General features: G+C 41.8%; 3 protein-coding genes across 4 annotated transcripts; all 3 read left to right on the forward strand.

Moving 5' to 3' along the window:
• The first annotated feature begins 649 nt into the window (after positions 1 to 649).
• Positions 650 to 11749, forward strand: senp2 (SUMO specific peptidase 2). The gene is made up of 17 exons (XM_054797597.1): positions 650 to 970; positions 1243 to 1304; positions 1397 to 1512; positions 1777 to 1840; positions 2217 to 2298; positions 2986 to 3142; positions 3259 to 3365; positions 4648 to 4730; positions 4819 to 4867; positions 4995 to 5067; positions 6918 to 7067; positions 7131 to 7262; positions 7874 to 8101; positions 8186 to 8265; positions 8364 to 8448; positions 10867 to 10962; positions 11045 to 11749. Exons 1-17 carry the CDS (start codon positions 825 to 827, stop codon positions 11105 to 11107), a joined length of 1773 nt encoding a protein of 590 aa, XP_054653572.1. The 5' UTR covers positions 650 to 824; the 3' UTR covers positions 11108 to 11749.
• Positions 11750 to 12158: 409 nt separating this feature from the next.
• tra2b (transformer 2 beta homolog) lies at positions 12159 to 18648 on the forward strand. 2 transcript variants are annotated; one of them, XM_054797549.1, is made up of 9 exons: positions 12159 to 12325; positions 13137 to 13411; positions 13776 to 13915; positions 14007 to 14166; positions 15361 to 15549; positions 15623 to 15738; positions 15829 to 15954; positions 16038 to 16108; positions 17896 to 18648. In XM_054797549.1, the coding sequence occupies exons 4-9, from the start codon at positions 14134 to 14136 to the stop codon at positions 17904 to 17906; spliced, it is 546 nt and encodes a 181-aa protein (XP_054653524.1). In that variant the 5' UTR covers positions 12159 to 12325; positions 13137 to 13411; positions 13776 to 13915; positions 14007 to 14133; the 3' UTR covers positions 17907 to 18648. The 2 variants fall into 2 exon arrangements, with proteins under 2 accessions (XP_054653524.1, XP_054653523.1); XM_054797548.1 differs by lacking the exon at positions 13137 to 13411 and having other exon boundaries at positions 12160 to 12325.
• Positions 18649 to 18966: 318 nt separating this feature from the next.
• Positions 18967 to 27842, forward strand: ola1 (Obg-like ATPase 1). Its single transcript, XM_054796289.1, has 11 exons — positions 18967 to 19064; positions 19377 to 19474; positions 20518 to 20661; positions 20732 to 20859; positions 24800 to 24975; positions 25043 to 25123; positions 25437 to 25534; positions 25600 to 25740; positions 25895 to 25991; positions 27387 to 27509; positions 27594 to 27842. Exons 2-11 carry the CDS (start codon positions 19377 to 19379, stop codon positions 27693 to 27695), a joined length of 1188 nt encoding a protein of 395 aa, XP_054652264.1. The 5' UTR covers positions 18967 to 19064; the 3' UTR covers positions 27696 to 27842.
• Positions 27843 to 27933: the final 91 nt, after the last annotated feature.

A 27933-nucleotide genomic window follows, 5' to 3' on the forward strand; every position in this document is an offset into this window, starting at 1 on the left:
GTATATGTATGTGTGTGTGTGTGTGTATATATGTATATGTATATGTATATATGTATGTATATGTGTATATATGTATATGTGTATATATATATGTATATACTGTATGTGTATATATGTATATATGTGTATATATATGTATATGTATGTATGTGTATATATATATGTGTATATATGTATATATGTATATGTATATATGTGTATATATATATATATATGTATATATGTGTATATATATATATATGTGTATATGTGTATATATATGTGTGTGTATATATATATATATATATATATATATGTATATATATGTATGTACAGTATGTATGTGTGTGTGTGTGTGTAGAATATTTAACATTATTTTTAGTATTTTCTTGGCTTATCGATTTTTCACGTCAATCCAAAATTCTAAAATTATATAAAATTGTGTTAATATTTAAAATTCGTCGTTGTTGTATTAATGTAGTTGTTGACCGTTACGTAACTGGGAAAGGGATTTCAGGCTCGGCCAATCATCTTCAGTGCTGCTGACGGCATTTAGAGCCTCGTGTTTTGGTTCGCTCGTTTTAAGTCTCCGGACTACGCTGCTTGTCTATGAATGTCCAATCCAATGTGTTGGACTTTGAACACCGCCCACTCTTGCACAGACAGTCGACGTGATTAAACGACACCGCATGACGCACATATATCGAAACGCTGATGCTAAAGCTAGCTTGACGTCTATTATCTGACTGCTTGTGTTGTGTCATACATTTTTTGTTTGGCTCCTGTTTAGACCCGTCCTGGCCCGCGTAGGGGACCTAGTTGCATTTTTGTCGCATTTGTCTGGGATGTATGGATGGATATTTGACGGAATCTCGTCGTTGTTTGAGCCCGACGCTGGGCAAAACCACGAAGCTAACGAGGGGCTAGCTGGTGGCGTCAGGGCACAGCGGCGCGAGAGCCACGGGAGACCGGTTAAGCGGAACTACCAGAGGTTAGTGCTGGAAAACCTAACACTGTTTTTGTTAGTTTACCAAAAATACTTAAGCTGGTAACCATTAAATTCTTGTTTTACTATGGGTGGTGCACAAACCTGCTAAGTTAACATAAGTCTTGGTTACGTTGTGTGTATATCTATATCAGCAAATTCTACATTGAGCAAGTAACTAGAAAAATCTGCAAAATATGCTAAAAAAATCATTCTTTTATATTTGTTCTTTTGTGTTAGTATCTAGTAAAAACTGATGTGATATACTTGTTTTGCAGTGTTGATGCAGCAGACTGTGTTAGCCAAAGTGACCAAGTCGAGGCGAAAAGACGACGCCAAGGTATGTTGACACACACGTTATGATATCACTATAGCTTTTTCCCAAAAGTGATCATAAATGGTAATGTGTGAGGATTCATACGGTTTTCCCAGATGTGGTGATAAGTTTTGTAAAGAAGACCGCCGCCAGAGTCGCAAGTCTGCTCCGGTTGCGCAAACCGTTGATCTCCACCGACTCTGACAAGCACGGACAATATGAAGACACACAGGTTTGCCGTTAAATCGTGCTGTATTTAGTTTGTTACAGAATTCCTTCTGGACTTTGTATTGGTTTTTGTAGTCCTTTCTACGACTTCTATTTTTAAAAGTCGCATGGTTGGGGGAATTTTGCAACTCAAGTTTGTTAAAGTTAGGAAATTGCTGCTACATGTGGATTGGAGTCTGAGCAGCCTGGACAAAGATGTATCACTTCTGCAATATAGCTAACATGCCATGGTTTGATTATGAAGATGGCATTTTCTCTGTTGATCCAGGCTGTTCCACTGGGAATTGACGAGCTGCACACCCCATGGCTGACGAACACTGAGTGGAGAATGGGTTAGTAAGGGCACCCGTAGGCTTGTCACGATAATAAATTTTGCTAGACGATAATTGTCCCACAAATTATTGCCGACAAACGATATTATTTAGGTGTTGAGACAGATGCACAGAGTGAAACTTCTTGTCATTCAGCCTGTTGGGTAGAGAGAGGAGCAAAAGAAACATGCACATATGCGATGTATCGAGGACGGCAAAATTATCAACTTCATTTTTATTTATCATGTCATTAATTGATTTCTTGATTATCGTGACAGGCCTAGGCACCCACTACTGTATTATTACTATTAAAACTAGCTGACTTTAAATGCCTATTACTCTTATTAATGATATTCATCTATACTCCTGTTTTTTTCCCACCCCCCATCTTCCACAGATAAACCAGGGCTTGGACCAAGTGAGAGAATGGTGCAGAATCCTTTTCAGAGCACCTCGCTTCCTTTAATGAGGAAATTCAGGCAAGTGGTTTGATATTTGCTGGAGCCAACCCTCGGCCCCTGACCAATTGCAACACAGTAGGCATGTCCAGAGGAGAAGAATGCAGATTTTCCCTCTACTGGGGGAGTCACAGGATCTGACAAGATTAAAATGTGACAAGATTTCTCATTCAGAAAAAAAAAATTGTCGTGTCACTAGGCCTGGGATGATAATAAATTCGCACAATAAACAAAAAATGAATTTGATCATTTTGCCGCCCTCAATATATTGCCATGTGCATACGTGTTTTCCTCATCGCTCGCCTCCAAACAGGCAGGAAGAGGGTTCACACTGTGCATTGGTTTCAGCATCTTGGCACGTTTGTTCCATAGAACAACGGCATGAACGGAGTGTTAGTCCTACAGTCTCAGTGGGAGGAGGCGGGGCCAGTTGCATACACAGAGTGCACAAGAGTGTAATGTAGTAGAAATTAAATGACTAGTTTGCAATATATTGTCATTTTTTATTGCACTTTTCTGAAAAGCAATGTTAAAATCCCATCTCGTTCTCGTAGACTCATTCTCGTATATCATCTCGTGAACTGTCTGGTGACACCCCTGCCCTCTACTTTACTGGGATCCAGTGTCATTTTAAAAGCCCCTGACAGGAGCAGAATAGGGCCCCTTTAAAAACACCCTCATTAGTGACAGTACCTTCTGTCTTCACAGTGGGACCTCAGTGTCTTCTGGGTTCCCTGACAGGGAGAAGAGGGGCCCCCTCCAGCTGCTGCCTTCACGGCCCACTGTGAGCATGGGAATGCCGAACTCTGACCAGATTTGCAACGGACACAGCCGCTGCTATAAGGCCAGCCTCACCGTGGAAGAGGTAAGTCAAGATATTGTTGGAATTGAGTCTATAAAATCCAATACTTTTGTTTAATTGGACGCTTAGAGTTGACAGTTGTCAGTGTTCTATAGTAGCTTGTGTCTTTGAACCACCAGGCTATAAAGCAGAATGACAAAGAGCACTACAGACGCCTTCTGGAGATGGTCACAGAGAAGTACAGCAAGAGCCAACCGCTACCTTTTAATCAAACAAAACCACAAGCGTGAGTAGACTTGTACAATATCATAGTGTGATACTCTTATAGGGGTGTAACGGTACGCCATAATGACGGTTTGGTATGTGCCTCAGTTTTAAGGTCACGGTTTGGTTCATTTTGGGTACAGTAAGGGAACAAAATGCATATTATTGCATAGCTTTTGTTTTAAACAGCTTTAATGATTAATGAAACACAAAACGCTTCAATTTGCTGGAAGGTACCGTAATTTAAAGCAAAAAAAGATTGGTACACATACTGTATAGGCTGCACCTGTCTATAAGCCACAGGTGTCCACATTGTAACATGGGATATTTAGTACCCAGAGGGATGTTACACAGATTTTTTAAAACTTGTGATTAAGTAAATGCTTATTTCTTGACAGTGCCAAACAGGGTGTGTAATACTGTATGACTAGTTAAACACTAGCCTACCAGACAAGTTACTCATCGCCGTCCTCCTCCCGGGAACTAAAACCACTAAAGTCGTCGTCTGCAGCGTCACAGTTGAACGGCCTCATAATTCCATTGTCAGTCTCTCTCTCTTTTGTTGTTGCTCTCTTGAGTTACTTTTGTCTCTGGGCGAATTAGCCATTTAAGTTGGGCTATCCTCTTCATCACGCAATAGTCCAGCCTTTCGAAACCTGTCGGTGATAATGGACAGTTGGGGGTTCGAGCAGCCCATTTGGCGGGCCTGATGTGGCCCGCGGGTCGCAGTTTGCCCATCCCTGCTATAAAGTGTGATTTATTTATTTTTTAAATATTGTTTTAGGAGAGTGCTGTCAGACTATTTGAACAGTCTGAATGATTAGTTTACCTTTAGTAAATTTGATGTCCTTATTGCAGCATTAATAATTCCAGCCTGTAGCACTGTTCCACAGCTCTACTAAACAATGGTGGCACACAGTTTTCCTCTTATCCTCTTGTCTTTGTCCGTGTACGTATTTCACCGGCAAGGCCAGCTGGAGGAAACAACGTTAACCATGGAAAAAGGGTTTTGACGCTCTGGCTTCTCCTTAGCACTGTCGCGAACCATGACTCGCTAGCTAAACGCTGGGATGCACGGTATTTGTTTATCGAATACCTGGTGTGAGAAACACTTCTGTACCGAGTGGGAAATTGGTATGAGTTTGTACCGAACTGAATGTTCCGCACCGAAAAACCAGATGCCGAATGTACCGTTATACCACTACTCAATCTCAGTTTTGACCATTGACGCCAGTTAATGGTAATTAATTGTGTATATTTCTCACCATGTTAATAAGCTTATTGTTATCTTTCCATTTTTGCAGTGTGTTCCTCTCACAAGGTCAACACACAGTAACCGCTTCAAGAAAATCTTTTGAGACGGCAGCAAGAAAGATGGGATATTCCTGTAAGAACATCCTAATTCCTCATACAAAGATGATTCTAGTAAACATTACTATGAATATGTTGATCTGACGTTTGTGTGTGTTGCGCAGCTGCCCCCAGTATGCTGGCTTGGAGGAGTACATCTGCAAATAAGAGCAGGTTGGTCTATTAGACATTATTTCCTATAAGGAGGGCACAGTTGCAGAGACAATGGCTACTTCTGGTTTACTATAAGTGTGTGATAATACATGATGATATATTAGTATTTATGCATTTTTTTTAACAGACGGACTGGGTTGCCTCTCAGTAAATCTTACACAGGAGCACCAGAAGACAGCCAGCATGTGAGATGTGCAAAGGTATTATTTAGAGATGTCCCAGTCTGCAGATTTTTGCATTTTTTTATTTTTTAATTGATCGGAGATTGGAAATGATCAGCTGATTGCTCAGCTGATATTTGTGACAGCTGCCATAAAGTGTCTGTGAAAACTCCCATTCATCCAGGTCATTGTGTTCTCATGGCATTGAATCAATCACAACTGGACTGTTCAGGTTGCCTTAGATGTTAGGAATGAGATATTTGTGGTAAATAAGCATGATGCCGCACTTTAAAACAGAGTGGAAAATATATCCTTTAGGAATTGAGTTACTCTCTCTAAAACAGTGGAAAATATTCCATTTAGGAATTAAATTATACTCTGTTTTAGAGAAAGTACAGCAATGTGCGGATCTACCACAGAGTGGGAAAATATTCCATTCCCGACACCTCTAACAAGTAAACATAGCACAGCCACGTTAGCTTCAGGCGTGTCCATGACCATTGTTACGTCTGATAGGAATGCTAACAAGGGTGATACCACTCAAATGGCTGTCGCTGTCTGGCAGAGGCCCCACTCAATTGTATCTTAACTGTCATTTGACACCACAAAAGAGCAAAACCATTCTTGTCTGGACATGCCTCCAACTTTTAGAGGATAAATACTTTGGATCCTGCACAAACTCCTCGGGTAAGAGAGGCCAAACGTTTTCATAACCATATTCAATTCCACAAATTCATGTTTGTAACAAAAGCTTCTGTCCATTTTCTATACCGCTTCTCCTCATTAGGGTCACGGGGGTATGCTGGAGTATTCACACAATACAATTTAGAGTCGCCAATTGACACGGAGTACCCGGACAAAACCCACGTACACACAGGGAGAACATGCAAACTCCACACAGAAATGACCAAAGGAGATTCAAACCCAGATCTTCCCGATCTCCTGACTTTGTGGCCAACATGCTAACCACGAGACCACCGTGCAGTCCGTGACAAACGCTTATTTAAAAAATATATATATATTTTTTTTTTAAAGGATCCTGTCGGATCGGAAGCCAAGAAATATGGATCGGGCCATCCCTACTGTAAAGTGCTTTGTTTTTGGAGCAGGCCATGACCTAAACAAGCCATGTTAGCCATGTGGACTTAAATAGTCCTGCAGTCACTAGCAATGTTTGCAAAATGACAAATTCAAGGGGCGGTATTAGCAGAGCTGCATTCAATACCACAATGTTAATTCTTCATCTGAGGGCCAAACATAAAACTGAGTACGAAGCGGTTAGCAAGACCACATATGAAGTATGCCCCATATCATTACAGTTTACAATACTGCATGAAGTCCGTGTGTGATTTGACTTTTTCTAAAATATTAAAGTCAAGCTGACCTTTAATTCTCTGCAAGAGATTTATTTTATGGTATTTATGACAATACTAGCAAATTGTAGATGTAAAGATATAGGCTTTTATAAAAATTTGTTATTGTGTTAACTTCAGTTACTGTACTTGCTAAGAACATTTTCAGTTCCATAATCTATGATAACATTGTCAAAGTATTGGATCGGGATTTGAAATCAGCTCAGATCTGAGGCCAAAATATTGGATTGGGGGCTGAAAATGTTGTACTAGTATGATTATTTTCCCTCATTGGAAAGACATACCTTCATGTGGATGGAACTTAATTGTCTCATACACTACACACAAAAGTCAGGGATAGTCGACTTTCGGGTGAAATTTCAAAGAAGCTAAAATCAAGTATGATGGATGAACCTAACTTTTTGTGAGCGGTGTATATGTTACCATATTGACAACTTTCTACGCACGGACCAAGTGTTGCAGTCACATTTTAGTGCGGTGTAGGTGGTTGGAAATATTTAACCTGTTGTTGTGCAGACACCGGTACCTGAGGTGGACCTTTCTACAGAAGTGGCCACTCGCCTCAACCTCGTCGACCGAGTGCCACCTTCTGTCAGCCTACCCGGCTCGCATGTACACGCGGTTCATTTAAGACACACTGATGAGGACATACCCCGACTTACACAGGTAAGATAAAGTTTGACTCTGCTTAATAGATAGGATTACTTTAATTCAATTTACTTTGTGCAGGAGATGGCTGTGGAAGTGAGCGGTGCTCTGGCTCAGAGTGACCCCAACTTGGTTTTAAGTGCTGCTTTCAAGCTGCGCATCACACAGAGAGACTTGGCGACCCTTCAGGAAGGTGGCTGGCTCAATGACGAGGTATTTTACTGTTTTGATTTGGTTTTGTATGCAAAATCAGAGGTTTACAGTATAATTAAATAGGGTGTCACAAGATCTTGTGAGATTAAAACATGGCAAAATTTCTTGTTCAGAAAAAAATGTCTCATGGGCACTAGGCCTGGGACAATAATAAATTATTTAACCATATAATAAATGAAAATGAACTTGATAATTTTGCCAACCCCAATGCTTTGCCATGTGCATGTTTTCCTCGTCTGCTGCCTCCGAACAGGCTGGAAGCGGGTTCGCTCTGTGCATTGGTTTCAGCACCGTGGTGTTTTACACGACTATCTTAGTCATGTAACTCTTAGTCTTGGTGGGTGTAGGCGGGGCTGCTAGTGCAGGAGAGTGTAGCCTCGTGAGGAGCAATGCAAGCTAACGTAGTAGAAATTAAATTTGTAGTTGGCAATATATTGTCATATGTTTTTAAAATATTTTTTTATTGTACTTTTCTAAAAAGCAAAGTTAAAATCTTGTCTCGTTCCGTTCTCATAGACCCAATCTTGGGTATCGTCTTGTGTTGTGAACGGAGTGTCTAATATGCTCTCATCAACACCTCACACTTTACCTCCCATGCTTCCAATGTGCAGGTGATCAACTTCTACCTGTCCCTGGTGATGAAACAGTGTTCAGACCCGGCAGCGGGAGTGAGAGTGTACTCGTTCAGCACCTTCTTCTACCCCAAGCTCCGAGGCGGAGGAGGTGCAGGGCAACCCGGAGGACATGCTGCCGTGAGGCGCTGGACCAAAGTTGTTGACCTCTTCCTATACGACCTTGTTCTGGTCCCGCTCCATCTGGGTGTCCACTGGGCCCTTGCGGTGAGTCAGAGCACTTGGTGAATTTGTTAGTATGTTGCCGTTTACAGAAAATATCATATGGGCCTTCCATCACTCTCATCTCAGGTGATAGACTTGAAAGCAAAGACAGTGAAGTCCTATGACTCAATGGGCCAAAGACATGATGACATTTGCAGTCTTTTACTGTGAGTCCACCTACATCTCATTTTTATTCAAGCTTGACTTTGCAATGCTTCTAAATTGGATATGTTTTTATTTTTTTATTTTATTTTATTTTTTGCAGCCTCTACCTAAAGGAGGAGCACAAAGCAAAGAAAGGCAGAGAACTCGACAGCGCCAAGTGGACCGTCAGTTGCATGCGAGCCTCTGTAAGTGTAATTGGGCCAAATGATGAGATGCAAAATACCTCATTTCCCCAATAAGCCTCTGTCATACAGGGATCAGGCAAAGATGGCACATCGGATGCATAACACGAACTGCATTGTTTATTAGTCTGTCCACATGAGTTTTTTTCACACAGAACCTAGCATAACTCATCTAATTTAACGCGACTAATCTCACAATCAGGTAATTCTATGTGCTGATGTCTTTTACATGCAGTTGTGAAAGATGCCATATACTGTAAAGTCTATTATGTCCCAGTAAGTCATTGGGTGCATTGTTTACTTGAGTAAATAAACCATAAGTAGATGCCTTAAATCTACCTCATTGACACGAATATAAGACAGGTCATCTTATATTAGGGGGCTAGAGATGTATATATGCAAACCAACAGGATTTTTCCAAAAAGCAGTCTTGAAAAAGAGTGGTTGTCTTATACAGTCGTCCCTTTCTATATTGCGGTTCGAACTTTGCTCCCTCGCTCTATCGTGTTTTTTCTCAAATCGACAGATTGGTTATGGCCTATTTTTAGTCAAAAAATATTGAGACAAGTCATATGTATAATGTTACGCTGATGTGACATTACCTTAGATTACATTACCCTAACGCTGCATGGAGTCAGCCATGCCATGTCCGACATGAAAAAAAATCTTCCCATTCCTTGTGGAAGTGGTAAGTTTTTGGCTTCTTACTTTGTCCTTCTTCCCCACTCTGTTTGTAACACTAGGTTTAGAACAAATAAATTGGAGGCTAACTAGTTAGCTCGGTAGCTTGCTATGAGCGGTGGCCGTCTCTTATGTCCTTGCAGTGATCATGTAACCTGCGCATTAGTGCTGTTTAGAGTTGGGCGATATATCTATATTTTTAATATATCAATTTTCACTTTAAGCACGATATCAAAAACAACCACACTGTTCATATCGATATAAACTGGATTTGCTCTGTATCTCCCTCATTTCTCTGCACTGTGTGGGAGCTCCTGGCCCGCCCCCCTCCGTGCATGCAAGAGGAGGGGTTGAACAGAAGCTCAGTCAAAGCGACAGCATCTGCGGTGGAAGAATTAGTCAGAATATGTCCCCAATACTCTATCGTAACTCAGTAATTTGGAGGTACTTTGAATTCAGAGCATTAAAAAAAATTAAATAAAAAAAAATGTCACCATCTTAAAACTTGGCACAAACTCCAATACGAGGAATGTGTGAAGCTGCGCGCGGGCTCCACAACTCCTGTCCACATTGCTAAAGATATGGTCCTCGTTGCAACAGTGGAAAAAAATTATTTAAAAACGATGCACTCGCGATGACATGATTTTTTTTTTTTTATGTGCATTTTGCATGAATCTTTAAAACAACCTCATGTTAAGTATTCATTTCAACAAAACAACACATACAGTATTTGGCTTTGATTTTGTCTAAACTCACTTTGCGGAAAAAAATATTGGGATATACTGTATATCATATATCGATATTCAACCTAAATATATCGCTCTAATAATAAACGTATTTTGAAAGTCAAACAGGTTTTCGATGTTCTTAACTACATATTCTATTTATTAATATTGAATTGTACTTACAGTAGCAGAAATTCACTTATCACGGTCGTGTCTGGAACCAATTAACCGCAATAAATTATACAACTCTATTCGGTTCAACACGGTAGGGTAATATTTTATTATATATTTATAGTTTTTATTCTTCTGTTTTGTACATGCGCAAATCTTTTCTATTGGTGGCTAACGGGCAAAAAAAAAAAACGGGTGCATTTTAATACTGCCGCACGTTTATTTTGAAGTTTTCTTTGCACTGAACAGGAAGATTCAAGATTCAAGAGTTTTATTGTCATAAGGACAGTAAAACAGGTAGTTATACTATGCAATGAAATTCGTTTTCTGTTCATTCTCCCAAAAAAGAAAGAAAACACAAGAAAATTAATAAGAACAGAAGAAACATTAATATCAATAAATTAAGGCACTGTGTGCATGTTTTTAATGCTGTGTAACTAGACAGAAGTTGCTGTTTTACGTTGCTCAGCGACAGTAATGATGACAAAACGCGTCGACATAAACGGACCCATTTTTCATACGATATACCCTTTTGGTCTCAAATTTTATTTCAACAAAAGCGGTTGGCCATCCAGTAAATGTCGACGCCTGCTTAAATGGGCACTTTTTAGTAATAAGAACACTGTAGACCAGGACTTGATGAGTAGGTGGACCTAAATAAATATGAATTTAATTTCAACATAATAAAAAATGTAAACATGATATTCTAAAAACACTGAATACCTCTAATAGATGCCTGGTGCTCTTTGCAGTTGAGTAAAATGTCCAGACTATAAGAAAGTTTGGTATGTTTTCAGTCATGTACTTCATGACAACTGTGCTGTACACCGTCCCTTCCTTCCAGGAAATCCCCCAGCAGAAAAATGGCAGCGACTGCGGTGTGTTTGCATGTAAATACGCAGAATACATCGCTAAAGGAAGACCCCTCACCTTCAAACAGGTATATTATTGTAGCACACCCTTGTCTGAAAGTGTTATTTCTATACAAACAAGAAAAGCAACATGTGTCCCCCCCCCTCCAGTGGCACATGCCTCTGTTCCGCAAGTTAATGATATGGGAGATTCTGCATCAGAAGCTGCTATAGCATGACGGCTCAGCGTGTCAACATTTCTCAACGAAAGAAACGTGTACAGACATTGCAAGGAAGGGAAGATGGACAAAAACAGCAGAGAGGACGACTTGACCGACTAAAGTCCAGCTGCTTACCTCTGAAGACTTCAGACATGATCTATGTCCCTGTACCTCTCAGCGAAATATTAACCTGTTGTAATCTCTGAGTTCTAATTAGAGACTTTTTTTTAATGTTACCTTTGCATTGTATAACTGTCAGCAGTACTGCCACAAGTGCCTTTGATCTTCTGACACTGAGCTCAACTCTAAACTGATCTTGATTGGATTCCAATGTATGCAGCTCAGACGTATTTTGTTGCAGTTTGACTCCTCTTGGTAACAGCCATCAGACAACTAAGTTATTCATGCATTAAGTTACATATTCTGATGGAAACATGCATGAGCGGCTTTTTAAAATTAATTTATGTGACTGAAAGTTTTCTGCGAGTATGTACAGTATTTTTTTCTTCATGAATGGATAGGTGTTTCTCCCCTACTGTGACATCAATGTACAGCAATTACTGCATTTCAAACTACTGTATGCACACGCATGTTTGATTTAAAGCTTCAAAATGTCTTCTTTTTTTCCCCCCTGAAATAAAAGTTAATAATATAACCTCCTATTGGCTCATTACTAATGTTTTATAATCTATTACACTGCATTGTGTAAGTATTGTCTAATAGATTGGCTTTAATTATAATTAATATTTGGGTTACGCAGCATGCGATACCTTTAAAATGAATCTCTTTAAAGCAAACTCGTTGGCCATTTATACACTATAAAGATGCTTTTATTATGGAGCATCCAGACAAAAAGGATCGCGGGCTTTTATGTCAGATGCAGATCTGCTCAACACTTTTAAAATATGCACTCGGTTTATTCAATGCATAAATTAGGCGGGTGTCTGAACGTGAGTTCACCGTTGACTATATTTCTAAACAATGACGTAGCGTGGTTCACATTTTGTATGCCTACATAAATATGCTTTTACTTTGGAAAAACCCGGAACCGGAAAACGATCCCTGCTTTTTATTTCAGGCGCAGCTCAGCTTAAACCGGTTTTGGGTTGAGGTTTGTTCGATCAGCTATTGGGCAAAACAATCATTAAAAGTACATTTAGCTCGCTTTTCTTACTAGCTACAGACTAGTGACGCGAACATGAGCGACACCGAGAAAGAATTCAGAGAGAAGGTGAGTTGCGTGTGATTATAACAAAATACTGTTGCCAGAAAAAGACGCAAAGCTAGCTAGCGTTAGCTTGTTAGCTTCAATGTTAGCTGTGTTTGTGTTGTGTTGCTGTGGCTATGGCTATGGCAGCACATGTCTTCAAACCTATGAGGGCAGTCTTTAAATTGTAACTAAGTATGTGTTTGTATGTTTTTTTAATATACGTATTGTAAATACTTTTGAGTTTTATCGTTAGTCTATAGTTAGCAAGCAACGTGCCGCAGTCCAAAGACTAGGCCGCGGCATGGCCTTGCTTTCATTCAAGCGCCATTGAATAGTTGCCTTTGCTTACATGTAGTAAGATTAGAAGTAATATACATGTTATTAATGTTGTCATTTATCTAAGTTTTTGAAAATGTGATGTGAGAAATATTATCACGAAGACATATTGGGGCCACATTGTAAAGAAAATAGCGAATAATGTTACAAGAATAAAGTCCTAATTTTACAAGACAGTGTTACGTTTAAATTCACGTGGGATTTTCGACATTCACTTGTTTAAAGTAATTTAATTGTCCCAACTTTTCAACTTTTCGTAAAATTACAACAGCTCTGACATTTCAACCCCTTGGTCGTTGCTTTGGATTGAGTCGCGTAATGATATGACTTAATTCTTGTACTTATTTTTCCAATACTTTCAGTGTGGCCTTAATATTACTTAATACATGCCTGTTATTCATTTATATATTTAGCACTGCTGTTTTTCTTTGTGCCTCTTGGTGTTCATGCAACAAACAACAACTTGCCTTATCACCCTTGTTTGTTCTTTGTTAAGGTTGAGGTTGGAAGAAAAGAAAAAGGCGGAAGACGTTTCAGATGCAAAGTTGTTATTGTTTGAAGCCGATGATGCTGTTGATGCATGCTAATGTATTGAAGCGGAAAAAGAAGATCTGCCCCTCGACTAGTGTTGTAATGGCAGATGCTAAATTGGGGAAGAGGATCAAAAAAAGAAGTCATAAGAATGTCAAAGAGAAGAAAGAAGAAATGAAGGGTTGTTTTGAAGTAATGAAGTAAAAGAAGTAATGAAGTTATGATCAGAAGTTTGGCCGGGTAGGAGTAATTTCTTAAAAGCCTGTTATGTTGCTATTCTCTTTTTTTCCTGTTTCTGTCTCTAAATCATGCATGTAAATGAATCCTTTTTTAATCTGTAATTCTCACTCGCCAGCCCCCCCAAACACCCTCATGTTATGTTATTCTGAAATCTGCCTCTCAGCTAACTAAGTAATACATTACTGCCACAATGTGTTTTTATGTAAATGTAACTGTTTTGTATTTTACCCAAAAATAAGCTAATTGCAAAAAACACATTTGTATTGGGGGTTTTAAGTGCGAGTGGAGTCCTCTCTTGACCCAATTTTGTTATTGTTCTTGTGTGTGTATATATTTTTTTGAACTCAACGTCCGGTTTGTCCAGGAGTCACAGCCTGGCTCGGGGAGTTCCTCCCCTCGACGTTCTGTGAAATCGGCCAGCCGCTCCCCGGCACGTTCCAAAGAAGGTTCCCGCCATTCCAGGTCGAGGTCTCGTTCGCAATCCAGGTCCAAATCCAAGTCTAGGTAAGAATCATTTTATAATCTTATGTGCATAATCCAGTAAAGCACCTTAGACTGCCATGAGTGCATTCATGTTACACTCTTATTATCTAAGGTCACGTTCCCACCGAAGCTCCCGCAGGAACTACTCTCGCTCCCGTTCCCGCTCTCACCGTCGTCGCACCAGAAGTCGCTCTGGCAGTGGTGACTCCCGCCGTCGAAGGAGTCACAGCCGCTCTCCCATGTCGAACCGCCGCCGACACATCGGCAACAGGGTATATTACAACGTTTTGTCTTGTGTCTGTGGCCTGGGGGACATTTTTGTCCCGCAGTCCCTCGTTTATCGCGCTGAATTGTTCCAGCCCTGACCGTGATAGGCGAAATGCCGCAAAGTAGGATTCAATATTAATAAACGGAATATTTTTGTAGTTGGAGCATAGAAAACCTGTTTATGACTTTCTAAAATGGTTAACATTATTAGGGCCCTGTAGTAAGTAAATAACTCCCCTATTTATACATCGCTTTTATACTCGTATTACCTAATATAGTAGACATAAGTAATTGCTGGGTTTCACATCGGGTGGTTGTTATCCCCACCTCAAAGAGACGGGAGTCAAATAAATGTATTCGTAACTAGAAGTCACATAAAATCAGAGCAAACATACCGCATACATCTGCCGTTCTCGTATGTGGAAATTGTTCAAATGTGTGTTTCGGAAAAGAGAGTCCATCGTAACGGGTGGGAAAGTTCAGGAAACAACCAAAAAACGGCACCTTCTTCGGCGTTTGCTAACCAGCTGTCGTTCTTTTCGAGTGGAGACGAGTAAACAGGATCCAGTTTGAAGTGAGCAACAGGAAGCACAATTTATACTAAAATCAAAGAGTATTTCTGGGTTATTTATCCATTTTTTGGTCAATATTCAGACTAATGAAAGTGACAATGGTTCAAAATCAGAACGTTCAAAATGAGAAATATCTGATTTTAAGTGCAATTTTTTTTTTCTAAAAACCATTTTATTTTCATTGGGGTGGTTTAGTCTTTTGTTGTATTATGTATGTTCAATTTATTTAGTTTAAAAGTTGACATTCCAATTACAATATTAAATACTCTTGAGAAATCAAAGTTTATTGCTTTTGATACGGTGTACTCGTATTATGCCGCCATATATTATCATGACATTATGGTAATTTGCCTTGTCATCTGCATCACAGAGCTAGGATGTAGATGTTTTGTTCAGATATATCTTAGCATATATTGACCTACGACCTGGCTGTATTTTAGCATTGTTCATTTTACAAAATGCATCAAAGTGCCTGGCCCCTTGCATTCTTTCATTGTTCTCATTGCGGCCCCCGGTGGAAAAAGTTTGGACGCCCCTAGTCTTTGTGGTTTGTTTGGAGGTCAAAGTGTATAAAAGCAAGAGCATGTTATAAATTTAGTAGATGATAAAATGTTAAAACCCCCACAGGCCAACCCAGACCCCAACACATGTCTGGGTGTGTTTGGCCTGAGTCTGTACACCACTGAGAGGGATCTGAGGGAGGTGTTCTCCAAGTACGGCCCCCTGGCCGATGTCAACATCGTGTATGACCAGCAGTCTCGCCGCTCCAGGGGCTTTGCTTTTGTCTACTTTGAGAACTACGAGGACTCCAAAGAGGTAAGTGGGACACAAAGCGATGTCTGCTTTAGATGACAAGATAATTTATGCTCTGGACAAATCATTGAATTAGGCCAAGGAGCATGCTAATGGGATGGAGCTGGACGGACGCCGGATTCGGGTGGATTTCTCCATTACCAAACGAGCGCACACCCCTACTCCTGGCATCTACATGGGAAGACCCACATAGTGAGTGTCTGATGACCTTGCAGATATTTGACACTCTCTTGGTCGGTTATAAATACATGTCAGGAAACATCATTCTGCTTCTATCCTCAGTGGTGGTGGCGGGAGCTCATCACGGCGCATGTCAAGGGATTATGACAGAGGATATGACCGAGGCTATGACCGAGGTTACGATCGGGACTATGATCGCTACGACGACCGAGAGTACAGATCATACAGGTATCTTATTTTTCTGGTGCTATATGATTTATTATGTCGTCTGATTGGTTGGTGTTGAATATAAGTTTTGTTTGTCCCGATAGACGAAGATCACCATCACCTTACTACAGCAGAGGGTACCGCTCTCGATCCAGGTCACGGTCCTACTCCCCACGTATGTTTAAAGACCTTTTTTTTTCCCTTTTAATTGCAGGCATATCGTTGCCTTGTTTCCTCATATAGTGGCCAAGGGCATTTTTTACTCTGCTCCAGAGCATATTCAGTGTATAACATAGAAAGGGCCTTATTTGTAAAAAAGGCATTGTTGTGAAATCGGTCGCTACGGTCATATGGTTTGATTATAAATTTTACAATTTATTTATGAGTGTTATTGGCCAGGGGTGCCGTATGGGGGGGGGGCTCCAAAAAAAACAGGTAATTATTAATAAGAATTGGTAATTAATAAAAAAGGAAATGTTTTTTTTCCATGGCGCTCTGAATTCCTGGCTGCACCCCTGCTATTGGCTGACATGATAGGAAAAATGGAACCATAAAATCATTTTAAATTCGACAAGAACATATTTGACTTACTTTTTCAAGAGAACATACTGTACATCACTTGTGAAACTTGGAGATTGAGACTCCTCCTTTAATGAGACTTTGGATATGAGATTGAGTCCATTGGTGGAGCCCTAGCAAGACTTCCAGTAGCACATAGGTGGGCTCCAAGTGAGAGAGTCTTCCACTGGCCAAGGACGGTCATCTCGTTCGTTGAATTCAATTATTTTTCGTGTTATTTGCGTAGCCTCCTGACTGTCACACATATTTGGGGAAGTGCTGTCCAGCATTTTGGCTGCATTATCTGCCATTTTACTGATCACGCGGTGAGCCTCGAAAACCCACCATACTCCGTCAAGTGTTTGGTCTTCAAATGCCGTATTAAATTAAAGCTTTTTGACGCGCTACCCCTGCCAGATATTTTTAATGGCATGCGTTGGCAGGTAGGTTTGTCTGCACCTTGTGAAGGAAAGTGGACTGAGGACGTTACCCGAGACGTTAGTGAGGGCAAGACACTACACTGCACGCAGGGATCGCTACAAGCTGCGATGGTACGAGCCACAGGTGATCGGCATTTGTGATCAGCGTTGAAAGATATTAATTGGCGTATGACGATCACATGCTTTTTCATGGAAATTGGCTGATACTGATTGGTGTCCAATCGATCGGTGCATCCCTAAATGTTAATATTTTCTTGAAACTCTTGCTCCATCAGTAAAAATATACTAAATTTAAAATATTACGTGTATTTTTACAGTAGAACCCACTTAAGTCCGTCCCACTTAATGTTGACCAATGCAAGTCACGGTCCACGGCGGCATTGTTATTACTAAAAAGTGCCCGCTGAAGCAGTAGTCCACGGACATGATCGCTTTTGAGGACCAAAGCGTTCCTTTCTACGATAGGTCCGTTCTATGTGTTCAACCACAATCTAAATAAAATGTGCACACATGGAGGAAAACTATGTCAACATAGTCGTAGGTTAAAAAGTCTTATCACCCATTCTGCTTGTCTGTGGCCAAAGTCACAGGAAAATGTGCAAGAAATTGCTTGTTTGTTTTGATTTCAGTTATGTCTACAACTGCTTATGTTAATGTCAGTCCGAGGAACATCAACAAACTTCCATTGTGTGTAATCATGTGATGTCCCTATTTTTCCTGTCTAGTGCAAACATCAGCTTTACAGATTTGTTGTGGGTGAAAAATTTATTTTTTTTACTGGGACACACGTGCGATATGTCATAGCAAAAGTATTGACAGCCTCTAAGTGGCACGCCTGGGGAATTAATTGGGGTTGTCTTTTCAAAACGAAGGCCACTATTTGAGAGAATACTCAACTCGTTAAAATCTCAAGTGTTTTGTGTTTTTATGACTTTTTTTAATCTCACATTTGTCCACTCCACAGGTCACTACTGAGCAGTGAGTCATCTGTTTTATATTTGTTTCGTCCACATAATGGCAAACTCGCACTCGAGAACAGACCTCCTTCGATGTCTCCATCCCACCAAAACTTGATTAGTGGTGGAAAAAATTACCCAAGTTGTAGAAGTGCAAGAGAATACAAACAAATTTTTTTTGTTGTTGTTTTTTTGTTCACTGTTCCGAGCCCCAAAATTTCAACTTGCTTTGCTGTGAAACCTGAATGGGAAGTTGAATCAAAAGACAATGTAATGTGTTTATGCCGTTTTAAAATCATGGATTTTTCTAGTGTGAAATTGGCTTTGAAGTCTGGATGTTTTTTTATATATAAGAAAGTTTGTCTGACATTTTCAGCTTCATGTAGTGGTTTGTATGCGGCTGCATTTCTTATTTTGGTCTTCCTGTTGACACCAATTTTTTTGTCTGATTTATGTTCTCAAATTACTCATTTAGTGTTGCAGCTATTGTACCATGAAGTCTCTCTTGTTAGAAAATAAACATGTTTTTTCTTTACAACTCAAAAACATGGTTGAGGTTTATGGAATAAATTCTGAATAAAGGTGTTAAATGTGGAGGTCTTTTGTTCTGTTTTTTTCACAGGGTTATCAGTGTTTAGGAATAAAAAGTAAAACGTATACAATTGCTCGCAACCCTTCTGCAGTTTAGTCATATGAGATGGCTGCACTTGATCTGATTTTGTATGTCATATATTTTGTCTGATTTCCCAATAAAAGCTGAAAGCATCACCACTAGTATGAGCACTTAATATCGCTTGCATTAAAGAAGGACTACTTAGTAAGTACTGATTATGTGTTATTGTTGAGGTTCCTATTAACACGATTTTAGATCACGAGCATTTACTCCTTTAACTTGGTAATACAGAGTAGTGCAGAACTATTTACACCCAACTATAATTCAACTATTTTAATAAACTAGGGAGGGAAAAAGCGTAAGTGCGAGCACCGTTGCTATATTGTGATATCACGTCGACTGTGACGCAACCGCGCAGCTCTTTACCAGACCAATCAGAGGGCTCGCTTGTCAAAACACTTCCGCCCTGCGCTCCAGCCTGTCTTTCCACTGGAGTGGTGCGTGTAAGCGGCAATAGCTGAAGTGTACAGCACGCTGACCGTAGCCGGAAAACAGAACATAAAGGTACACATTAAACCTGCTTACATGCAAAAAACTGAAACGTGGCCGTCTCATTTTAACGTGTACTAGCAGGTAGTTGGTGGCGACTCGGTGGAGCGTTGTGGGTACTCAGGAGTGGCTGCTATTAGCCACTTGCTAATGTTAGCATGTCGTGTTTGAATGAAGCTGCTAGTGCTGGCACAAGTTTTCAGTGCAGCTAGCTTAGCAACGTAGTCTTATGTAGCTCAGACTACATTCATATGACATTAAAGTTATCATGGTGTCTCGGAATTGTGTTGTCGTGGGTGAAAACTAAACTGACGCAACTCTTTGCAGATGCCTCCAAAGAAGGGAGAAGCCCCAAAACAACCCCAGTTGATTGGACGATTTGGTACCTCGCTTAAAATTGGAATTGTTGGCTTGCCAAATGTTGGGTACGTATACATTTGGGGTACATAAGCTTCTGCATGAAAAGAGCCATTTTGCCTCCTCTTCCAGTCAAGAAAAATTATCTGGAGCCTAAAAACATGACATGGCTTATAAACTTTTAAAAGTTTTAATCTTTTTTTTTTTTTAAATTGTACTACAACAAAATTCAATGAACAGAAGTGCAGAGTTCATGTGTAGGCTTACCTTGAAATAATTAAACACTGAACTATGTAAGCTTTTTTGAGTTCTCGTATTTGTGAAAATTAAAAGAAAATGTTGCCAACTTAACATAAAAAATTTGAATCTCCGTTGGGCATCTGTGTGTGGAGTTAGCTTGTTTTCCCTGTGCATGCGTGGGTTTTCTCTGGGTACTCCGGTTTCCTCCCATATTCCAAAAACATGCATATTGGGTTAATTGGCGACTCTAAATTGTCCATATGTACGAATGTGAGTGTGAATGGTTGTCTATATGTGCCCTGCGATATACTGGCGACCAGTCCAGGGTGTAGCCCCCTCTTGCCTGAAGTCAGCTGGGATAGTCTCCAGCATACCTGCGACCCTAGTGAGGATTAAAGAGTATAGAAAATGGATGAATGGGTGGAATTTGCCTACTGGTGATGTTTGTTGTCATTCTATTGGTCCCGTTCTTGACTGTCTTTGCAGGGAGGGACGTTTCTTTCATTTTCTGAATAATTTCTTGTTAATTTTTTTAATTTGGAGAATAGATGCTGTGATATTTTTATGACTTTTTCATGTATTCGTCTGTGAACGCTTCCTTCTAACGTTCTCCGGTGAAGCGAGTCTGCTGTACATAGTGATCTGTGGGGTTGATAAATTTTAGGTATGTATGCATACATAATCTAAACATTGGGTAAGTATACATGCATGAGCTGTGAGGTTGCAAAATGTTTGGTGGGTAGTACATAGAGGGTCTCTGAGTTTGCCAAATGTTGGGTATGTACACATACCTGTAGATGATTAGTGAGGCGTTATGCGTTATTATTACACATTTTTGTACCTGTAATCACAAGAGTTGTTTGTGTTGCAGGAAATCCACCTTTTTCAACGTGTTGACCAAAAGTCAAGCAGCAGCTGAGAACTTCCCCTTCTGCACCATCGACCCCAATGAGAGCAGAGTGCCCGTCCCCGACGAACGCTTTGATTTCCTCTGCCAGTATCATAAACCAGCCAGGTATGTACACAACATGTATCTGTGTCTGTGTTATACCAGTGATGACGCACTTGCTGGTCTCTCTTTCCAGTAAGGTTCCAGCTTTCCTGAATGTGGTGGACATTGCCGGTCTGGTGAAGGGAGCTCACTCAGGACAAGGACTGGGGAACGCTTTCCTGTCCCATATCAGTGCCTGTGATGGCATCTTCCACATGACCCGTGAGTTGTCTGCGTGCAGCTGCCGTGTCCTAACAGCTTGAGTCTCATGGACAGGTGTTTGGCTTGTTACATCAGAACGCGCTAAACGCAAAGACTTTTCATGCTTCGTAGTGGGTGCTACATGTGTCAAAGAAGAGTAATAGGAATTAGAGTTCTAGTGATACAGTGGAACACAATCTGTTCTGATTTTTTTGTATTTTATAATATTAATTCCATAAGAAATTATGGAAATGTAAATAATCTGTTTCTGTGTCAAACTATGGCTACCTTAAAACCTTTACAAACTTCACAAGCAATGTTTTTGGTAACGTTTTCTTACGAAGCTAACATTTTAGTTTAGTTCAATCTGTGTAAACGTAAGTTACAAAATAGGTGCATAGTGAGACTACACAACTGAAATGACATGACATAGGTACAGTGGACACACAAGTGAGGAGAGAAAGTAGCATGTCTCGCCTTCTAGATTAACTGGCATGCAAGCGTAAAAATAACTTAACCATTGATTATTAAAAGAAATGGGAAAAAAACTAAGCAAAAAAAAATTGTAATTGTTTTTCAGATCAGGAAAAGAAACAAACTCTTTGGAGATGCATGCAGTAATATATTAGTATCATGATGTTTTTAGAAATGAAGTCGTTTGTAGCAATACGGAGACAAGCTTTCATATCATTCCATTCCATTCCATTTTCCATTCCATTTTCCTCCGCTTATCCGGGTCCGGGTCGCGGGGGCAGCAGTCTCAGTAGGGAAGCCCAGACTTCCCGGTCCCCGACCACCTCCTCCAGCTCCACCGGGAGGACACCGAGGCGTTCCCAGGCCAGCTGTGAGACATAATCCCTCCAGCGTGTCCTAGGTCTTCCCCGGGGCCTTCTCCCGGCTGGGCATGCCCAAAACACCTCACCAGGGAGGCGTCCGGGAGGCATCCGGACTAGATGCCCGAGCCACCTCAGCTGGCTCCTCTCGATGTGAAGGAGCAGCGGCTCTACTCTGAGCTCCTCTCGGATAACCGAGCTCCTCACCCTGTCTCTTAGGGTGAGTCCCGCTACCCTACGAAGAAAACTCATTTCAGCCGCTTGTATCCGCGATCTCGTTCTTTCGGTCATGACCCAAAGCTCATGACCATAGGTGAGGGTGGGAACATAGATCGATCGGTAAATTGAGAGCTTTGCCTTCCGGCTCAACTCTCTCTTCACCACGACGGTCCGGTACAGCGACCGCATTACTGCAGACGCTGCGCCGATCCGCCTATCGACCTCACGCTCCAACCTTCCCTCACTCGTGAACAAGACCCCGAGATACTTGAACTCCTCCACCTGGGGCAGGACCTCATTCCCAACCCGGAGGGAGCAATCCACCCTTTTCCGACTGAGAACCATGGCCTCGGATTTGGAGGTGCTGAGTCTCATCCCAGAAGCTTCACACTCAGATGCAAACCGTCCCAGTAAACGCTGCAGGTCACAGCTCGATGAGGCCATCAGGACCACATCGTCTGCAAATAGCAGAGATGAGATCCTAGTGTCCCCGAACTGGACTCCCTCGACACCTTGGCTGCGCCTAGAAATTCTGTCCATGAAAATTATGAACAGAATCGGTGACAAAGGGCAGCCTTGGCGGAGGCCAACGTTCACCGGAAACAGGCTTGACTTACTACTGGCAATGCGAACCAGGCTCCTGCTCCGGTTGTACAAGGACTGAATGGCACGTAGTAGCGCGCCACCAATCCCATACTCCCGGAGCACCCCCCACAGGACACCGCGAGGGACACGGTCGAATGCCTTTTCCAGGTCCACAAAGCACATGTAGACCGGTTGGGCAAACTCCCAAGTACCCTCCAGGACCCTTGCAAGGGTGTAGAGCTGGTCCAGTGTTCCGCGACCAGGACGAAAACCACATTGCACCTCCTGTAGCCGAGGTTCGATTAACGGTCGTACCCTTCTCTCCAGCACCCTGGAATAGACTTTCCCAGGGAGGCTGAGGAGTGTGATCCCCCTATAGTTGGAACACACCCTCCGGTCACCCTTCTTGAAAAGGGGGACCACCACCCCAGTCTGCCAATCCAGAGGTACTGTTCCCGACTTCCACGCAATGTTGAAGAGACGTGTCAGCCAAGACAGTCCCGCAACATCCAAAGCCTTGAGGAATTCAGGGCGAAACTCGTCCACCCCCGGAGCTTTGCCACTGGGGAGCATTTTGACTACCCCAGATACCTCAGCCACGGTGATGGAACTGTCCGCGTTCGTATCCTCAGTCTCTGCTTCCTCTAGGGAAGGTATGTCAGTGGGATTGAGAAGGGCCTCAAAGTATTCCTTCCACCGCCCAACTATATCCTCAGTCGAGGTCAGCAGGCTCCCGTCCCCACTGTAAACAGTGTGGACCGGGCACTGCTTCCCCTTTCTGAGGCGCCGGACGGTTTGCCAGAACCTCTTCGAGGCCGACCGAAAGTCGTGTTCCATGGCCTCACCGAACTCCTCCCACACCCGAGTTTTTGCCTCGATCACCGCCGAAGCCGCGTGCCGCTTGGCCTGCCGGTACCCGTCAGCTGCTTCAGGAGTCCCACAAGCCATCCATGCTCGATAGGACTCCTTCTTCAGCTTGACGGCAGCCCTGACCTCTGGTGTCCACCATCGGGTTCGGGGCTTGCCGCCACGACTGGCACCGACCACCTTGCGGCCGCAGCTCCGATCGGCTGCCTCAGCAATGGAGGCACGGAATAGAGCCCATTCGGACTCGATATCCTCGTCCTCCCCCGGGATGCAGGAGAAGCTCTGCCGGAGGTGAGAGCTGAAGACTCGACGAACAGGAGACTCTGCCAAACGTTCCCAGCACACCCTCACTACACGTTTGGGTCTCCCGGGTCTGTCCGGCATCCTCCCCCGCCATCTAATCCAACTCATCACCAGGTGGTGATCAGTTGACAGCTCAGCCCCTCTCTTTACCCGTGTGTCCAAAACATGCGGACGCAGGTCTGATGATACGACTACAAAGTCGATCATAGACCTGCGGCCTAGGGTGTCCTGGTGCCATGTGCACTTATGGACATCCTTATGCTGGAACATGGTGTTTGTGATGGACAAACTGTGGTTCGCACAGAAGTCCAACAACATCACACCGCACGGGTTCAGATCGGGGAGGCCGTTCCTCCCAATCACGCCCCTCCAGGTCACACTGGAGGGGCCCACCACCGTAGACCCACCACCTGCGGGGGCAAGCATAAGGGTCCGGTGCATTGCGTTTTGGGTGGCGGTCGAGGGCGGGCACCTAGGCGACCTGGTCTTTCATATCATTAATGTTACAAATATCTTAAAAAGATAACATTGATTCGCTTCTGTGATCAGATGAAAAGTTTGTAATGTCTTTGTGTGTGGGGTGAACTTGTGGGGAAGAAAAATGCAACTCTGGAAGTAGTTTTTCAACTGCACTGTTGTGAAATGTCTTCCGATAAAGAAAGTTGATAATATAAATATATATTTATTTACTATGAATTGAAATCATTGTCTAAAATGAAATATTTCACAAATATTTTTATAATAATTTATTATATTTTGTTAGAAAAATTATATTAAATATTCCAAATCTTAGTGTGTGAATGCTACAATCTGCATCAGGAAAATGTAGTTTTTTTTTCAACTACATATTATATTCTCATTTGTTATGGCATATTTCTACTTATTTATACTGTGTCTAGGGTTTGTTATGATAAGCCGTGATGTATTGAACTGCATTCTAATCCTCAATTTGTCTCTTTTTGGGGTGTCCAGTCAGTTGGGCATCTATCAGTATTCACACACATTTCCATAGTTGCATTGTATATGGGGACTGCTATGTTAGGCTGTGATGTATTGACAAGCGTTATTATCCTGACATGCAATTTCAAGTCTTGTACAGTGTCCCTGTATTTGATTTAACTTAAAATGCTTGTTTTTTTTGTTTTTTGTTTCAGGTGCCTTTGACGACGAGGACATTATCCACGTAGAGGGAAACGTGGACCCAGTGAGGGACATTGAGATCATCCATGAAGAGCTACGGCTAAAGGATGAGGAGGCCATCACACCCATCATTGACAAACTGGAGAAGACGGCCGTCAGAGGCGGCGACAAGAAACTTAAACCAGAATATGTATGTTTGTTGTTGTTATGGACAGCAGCTGAGTCACTATTGGCCCTGATGATTCTTCTCGCTCCAGGACATCATGTTGAAGGTGAAGGGCTGGTTGGTGGACGAAAAGAAACATGTGCGGTTTTGCCAAGACTGGAATGACAAAGAGGTATTTTCTCCTCATCGTATGGTGCTGTCACCAAATATGAATACAGTGTCTCACGTCCCATTTCAACATTTCAGCAAGCATTTTACTATATCCTCTTAAAGTAACCTAACATCTATTAGAGTAGTCGTGCACAGCTTGCATAGCGGTATTGCAGCAAGTGAGTAAACAATTGTCTAAATGGCTGGCAACATTGCACGAGTGCTACAAGCACTGGGGGGAGCTGCGGTTCATTGAGTGGAAACATGAATTCCACCATGTACTGTGACATTTCAGTGGATAATAGTCAGACTGATTTGTTTTTCCTGCCTTATAGATTGAGGTTCTGAACAAGTACCTGTTCCTGACATCCAAACCTATGATCTACCTGGTCAACCTTTCAGAGAAGGATTACATTAGGAAGAAGAACAAGTGGTATGTGTGTGGGTTTGTGCAGCTGTGTGTTTATGTTGTCTTGAAACTACACACACTCTCCTCAGGTTGGCCAAAATCAAGGAGTGGGTGGATGCTCATGACCCCGGTGCCATGGTGATCCCCCTCAGCGGAGCCTTGGAGTCCAAACTGTTTGACATGGAGGAGGAGGAGCAGAAGAAATACTGTGAGGAGCAAAAGACACAGAGGTGAGGCGGACTTCGTTATTATTGGCTGAAGGACATCCATGAAGCTGTGCGTGATATTGACTCCTTTAAGTATTCATTGAGTTAGTGAAGGTGCAGGTGCAGCGTACACTATCTACCATTGAGTTTTTAATGTTGCTTTGTTGTCCCCTTACAGTGTTCTGACCAAAATAATAAAGACTGGCTACGCAGCACTACAGTTGGAGTACTTCTTCACAGCGGGACCGGATGAGGTGCGAGCGTGGACCATTCGGGTGAGTCATCTTTGAGAAATTTAACAGAAGCATTATGTTTATGCTAGTCAAAAATCCTTTAAGGTCATCCCTCGCAATATCGCGGTTTGATTATCGCTCCCTCGCTGTATCGAGGATTTTAGAAATTAATAAATGATCATTGTTTTTCTGTTATTAGTCAAAACATAATGAAATACAAGTGATGTGTAGCGTTCTGGTCACTAGGTGGCAGTAATGACACACAAAATTTATGAGACATTACCTTATATTACATTACCGTAACACTGCATGAGGTTCAGTCATGGCATGTCCGACATGGTAGAATGAAAAAAGTTCTCCCATTCCGTGTGGAAGTGGTAAGTTTTTGGCTTCTTAAGTTTAAAAGAAATAAATTTGATGCTAACTGGTTAGCTCTCTAGCTTGATGGTGAGCGGCCGTCTCGAGGCCCTGCGGCATAAGAGTTGCGCAATGTGAAGTAAACAATGACTGACAATGAGTGGAGTGAAAAGGTGACCATAGGTGTGTTATCTCATATCTACAGGGCTCTGTTGATGTTAAAACACGTATTTATAAAGTCATAAACAGGTTTTCGATGCTATTAAATACGAAAATGTTCCATTTATTAACATTGAATCCATCTTGCGGAAATTCACTTATCGCAGTCTGCTCTGGAATCAATTAACTGCTATAAACGAGGGACAACTGTATATGACAGGAACGCTCTGCTGTCAAGGACCTACCGCAATAAGGCCAGTCACAAATCTTTTGTATGAAAGGAACACTGCTGTTTTAGGACCTACCACAATGGAAAAAGGTTAGTCAAAGACCATCTAGATCAGTAGTCCCCAACCTTTTTGGACCCACGGACATGTTTCCACAAACGAGAGGCCTGGCGCACATTATGGCGATGTAATTTATCTTATTTATTACGTATTATGTAACACTAAAACAGGGAAAATATCATATTAAGAGCACAAAATTAATACAGACACAATACTGAAACACAGTGAAACAAAACAACATAAACATGCAAAAACTGGGGCATTTCTAACTGTATATTATTTTTGGAAAAAAACAATGGCCCATATTTCCAAAATTGATACGCATTTACATAAAATTAAATGTAGTTATTTACTTTTTTTTTTTATCACTGCGCCTGAAAGTTTCACACCCAGTGGTTGGGGACCCCTGCTCTATATGACAGGAGCACTCTGCTGTTTTTGAGGGCTTACCGCAAAAATGCACGTGAAAGACCACAAGAGCTCAGTTCGGTGAGCATCCCAGTGGTTACTCTTGTCTCGTTTTTTGCTTTTTCTTTTCAAAAGACGTCACCTTTGTCAGGATAGCAGCGTCTCTGCCTGTTGTCGTGTGTGACATAACGTATGACGTGGTGTTCTGTGGCGTTGGGACCAACAGAAAGGCAGCAAAGCTCCTCAAGCAGCCGGAAAGATCCACACAGACTTTGAGAAGGGTTTCATCATGGCCGAAGTGATGAAGTACTCCGACTTCAAAGAAGAGGGCAGTGAAGGTGCAGTCAAGGTGCGTGTGTGTATTTATTGGGTTAGCGCTCACATTAATACTGTTAGTGAAACATTAATCTTCCTGTGTCTTGCTTTGGACAAGGCGGCTGGGAAATACAGGCAACAGGGAAGGAACTACATGGTGGAGGATGGGGACATTATCTTCTTCAAATTCAACACACCCAATGCACCTAAGAAGAAATAAGCACGCCAAAAGAAAACAACCAGAGGGACACGTCATGTCGGTCAGCATGCACCTTTTACATCTTTTACATCAACGGCTCTTACCAAAGCCTTTCATCTCCAAATCGGATACCCTGTATAAGTCCAAACACAACGGTAAAGAACGGTAACATGAGTATGAAATATGCTACTTTGCAACTAAGTTTGGTTCTATTCTAATTTTATTCAGCTGTATTTTGTTAAATTAAGGTAAAAATAAG

Source organism: Dunckerocampus dactyliophorus, chromosome 13, assembly GCF_027744805.1.
Source record: "Dunckerocampus dactyliophorus isolate RoL2022-P2 chromosome 13, RoL_Ddac_1.1, whole genome shotgun sequence".
In the NCBI taxonomy this organism is placed as follows: Eukaryota; Metazoa; Chordata; class Actinopteri; order Syngnathiformes; family Syngnathidae; genus Dunckerocampus; species Dunckerocampus dactyliophorus.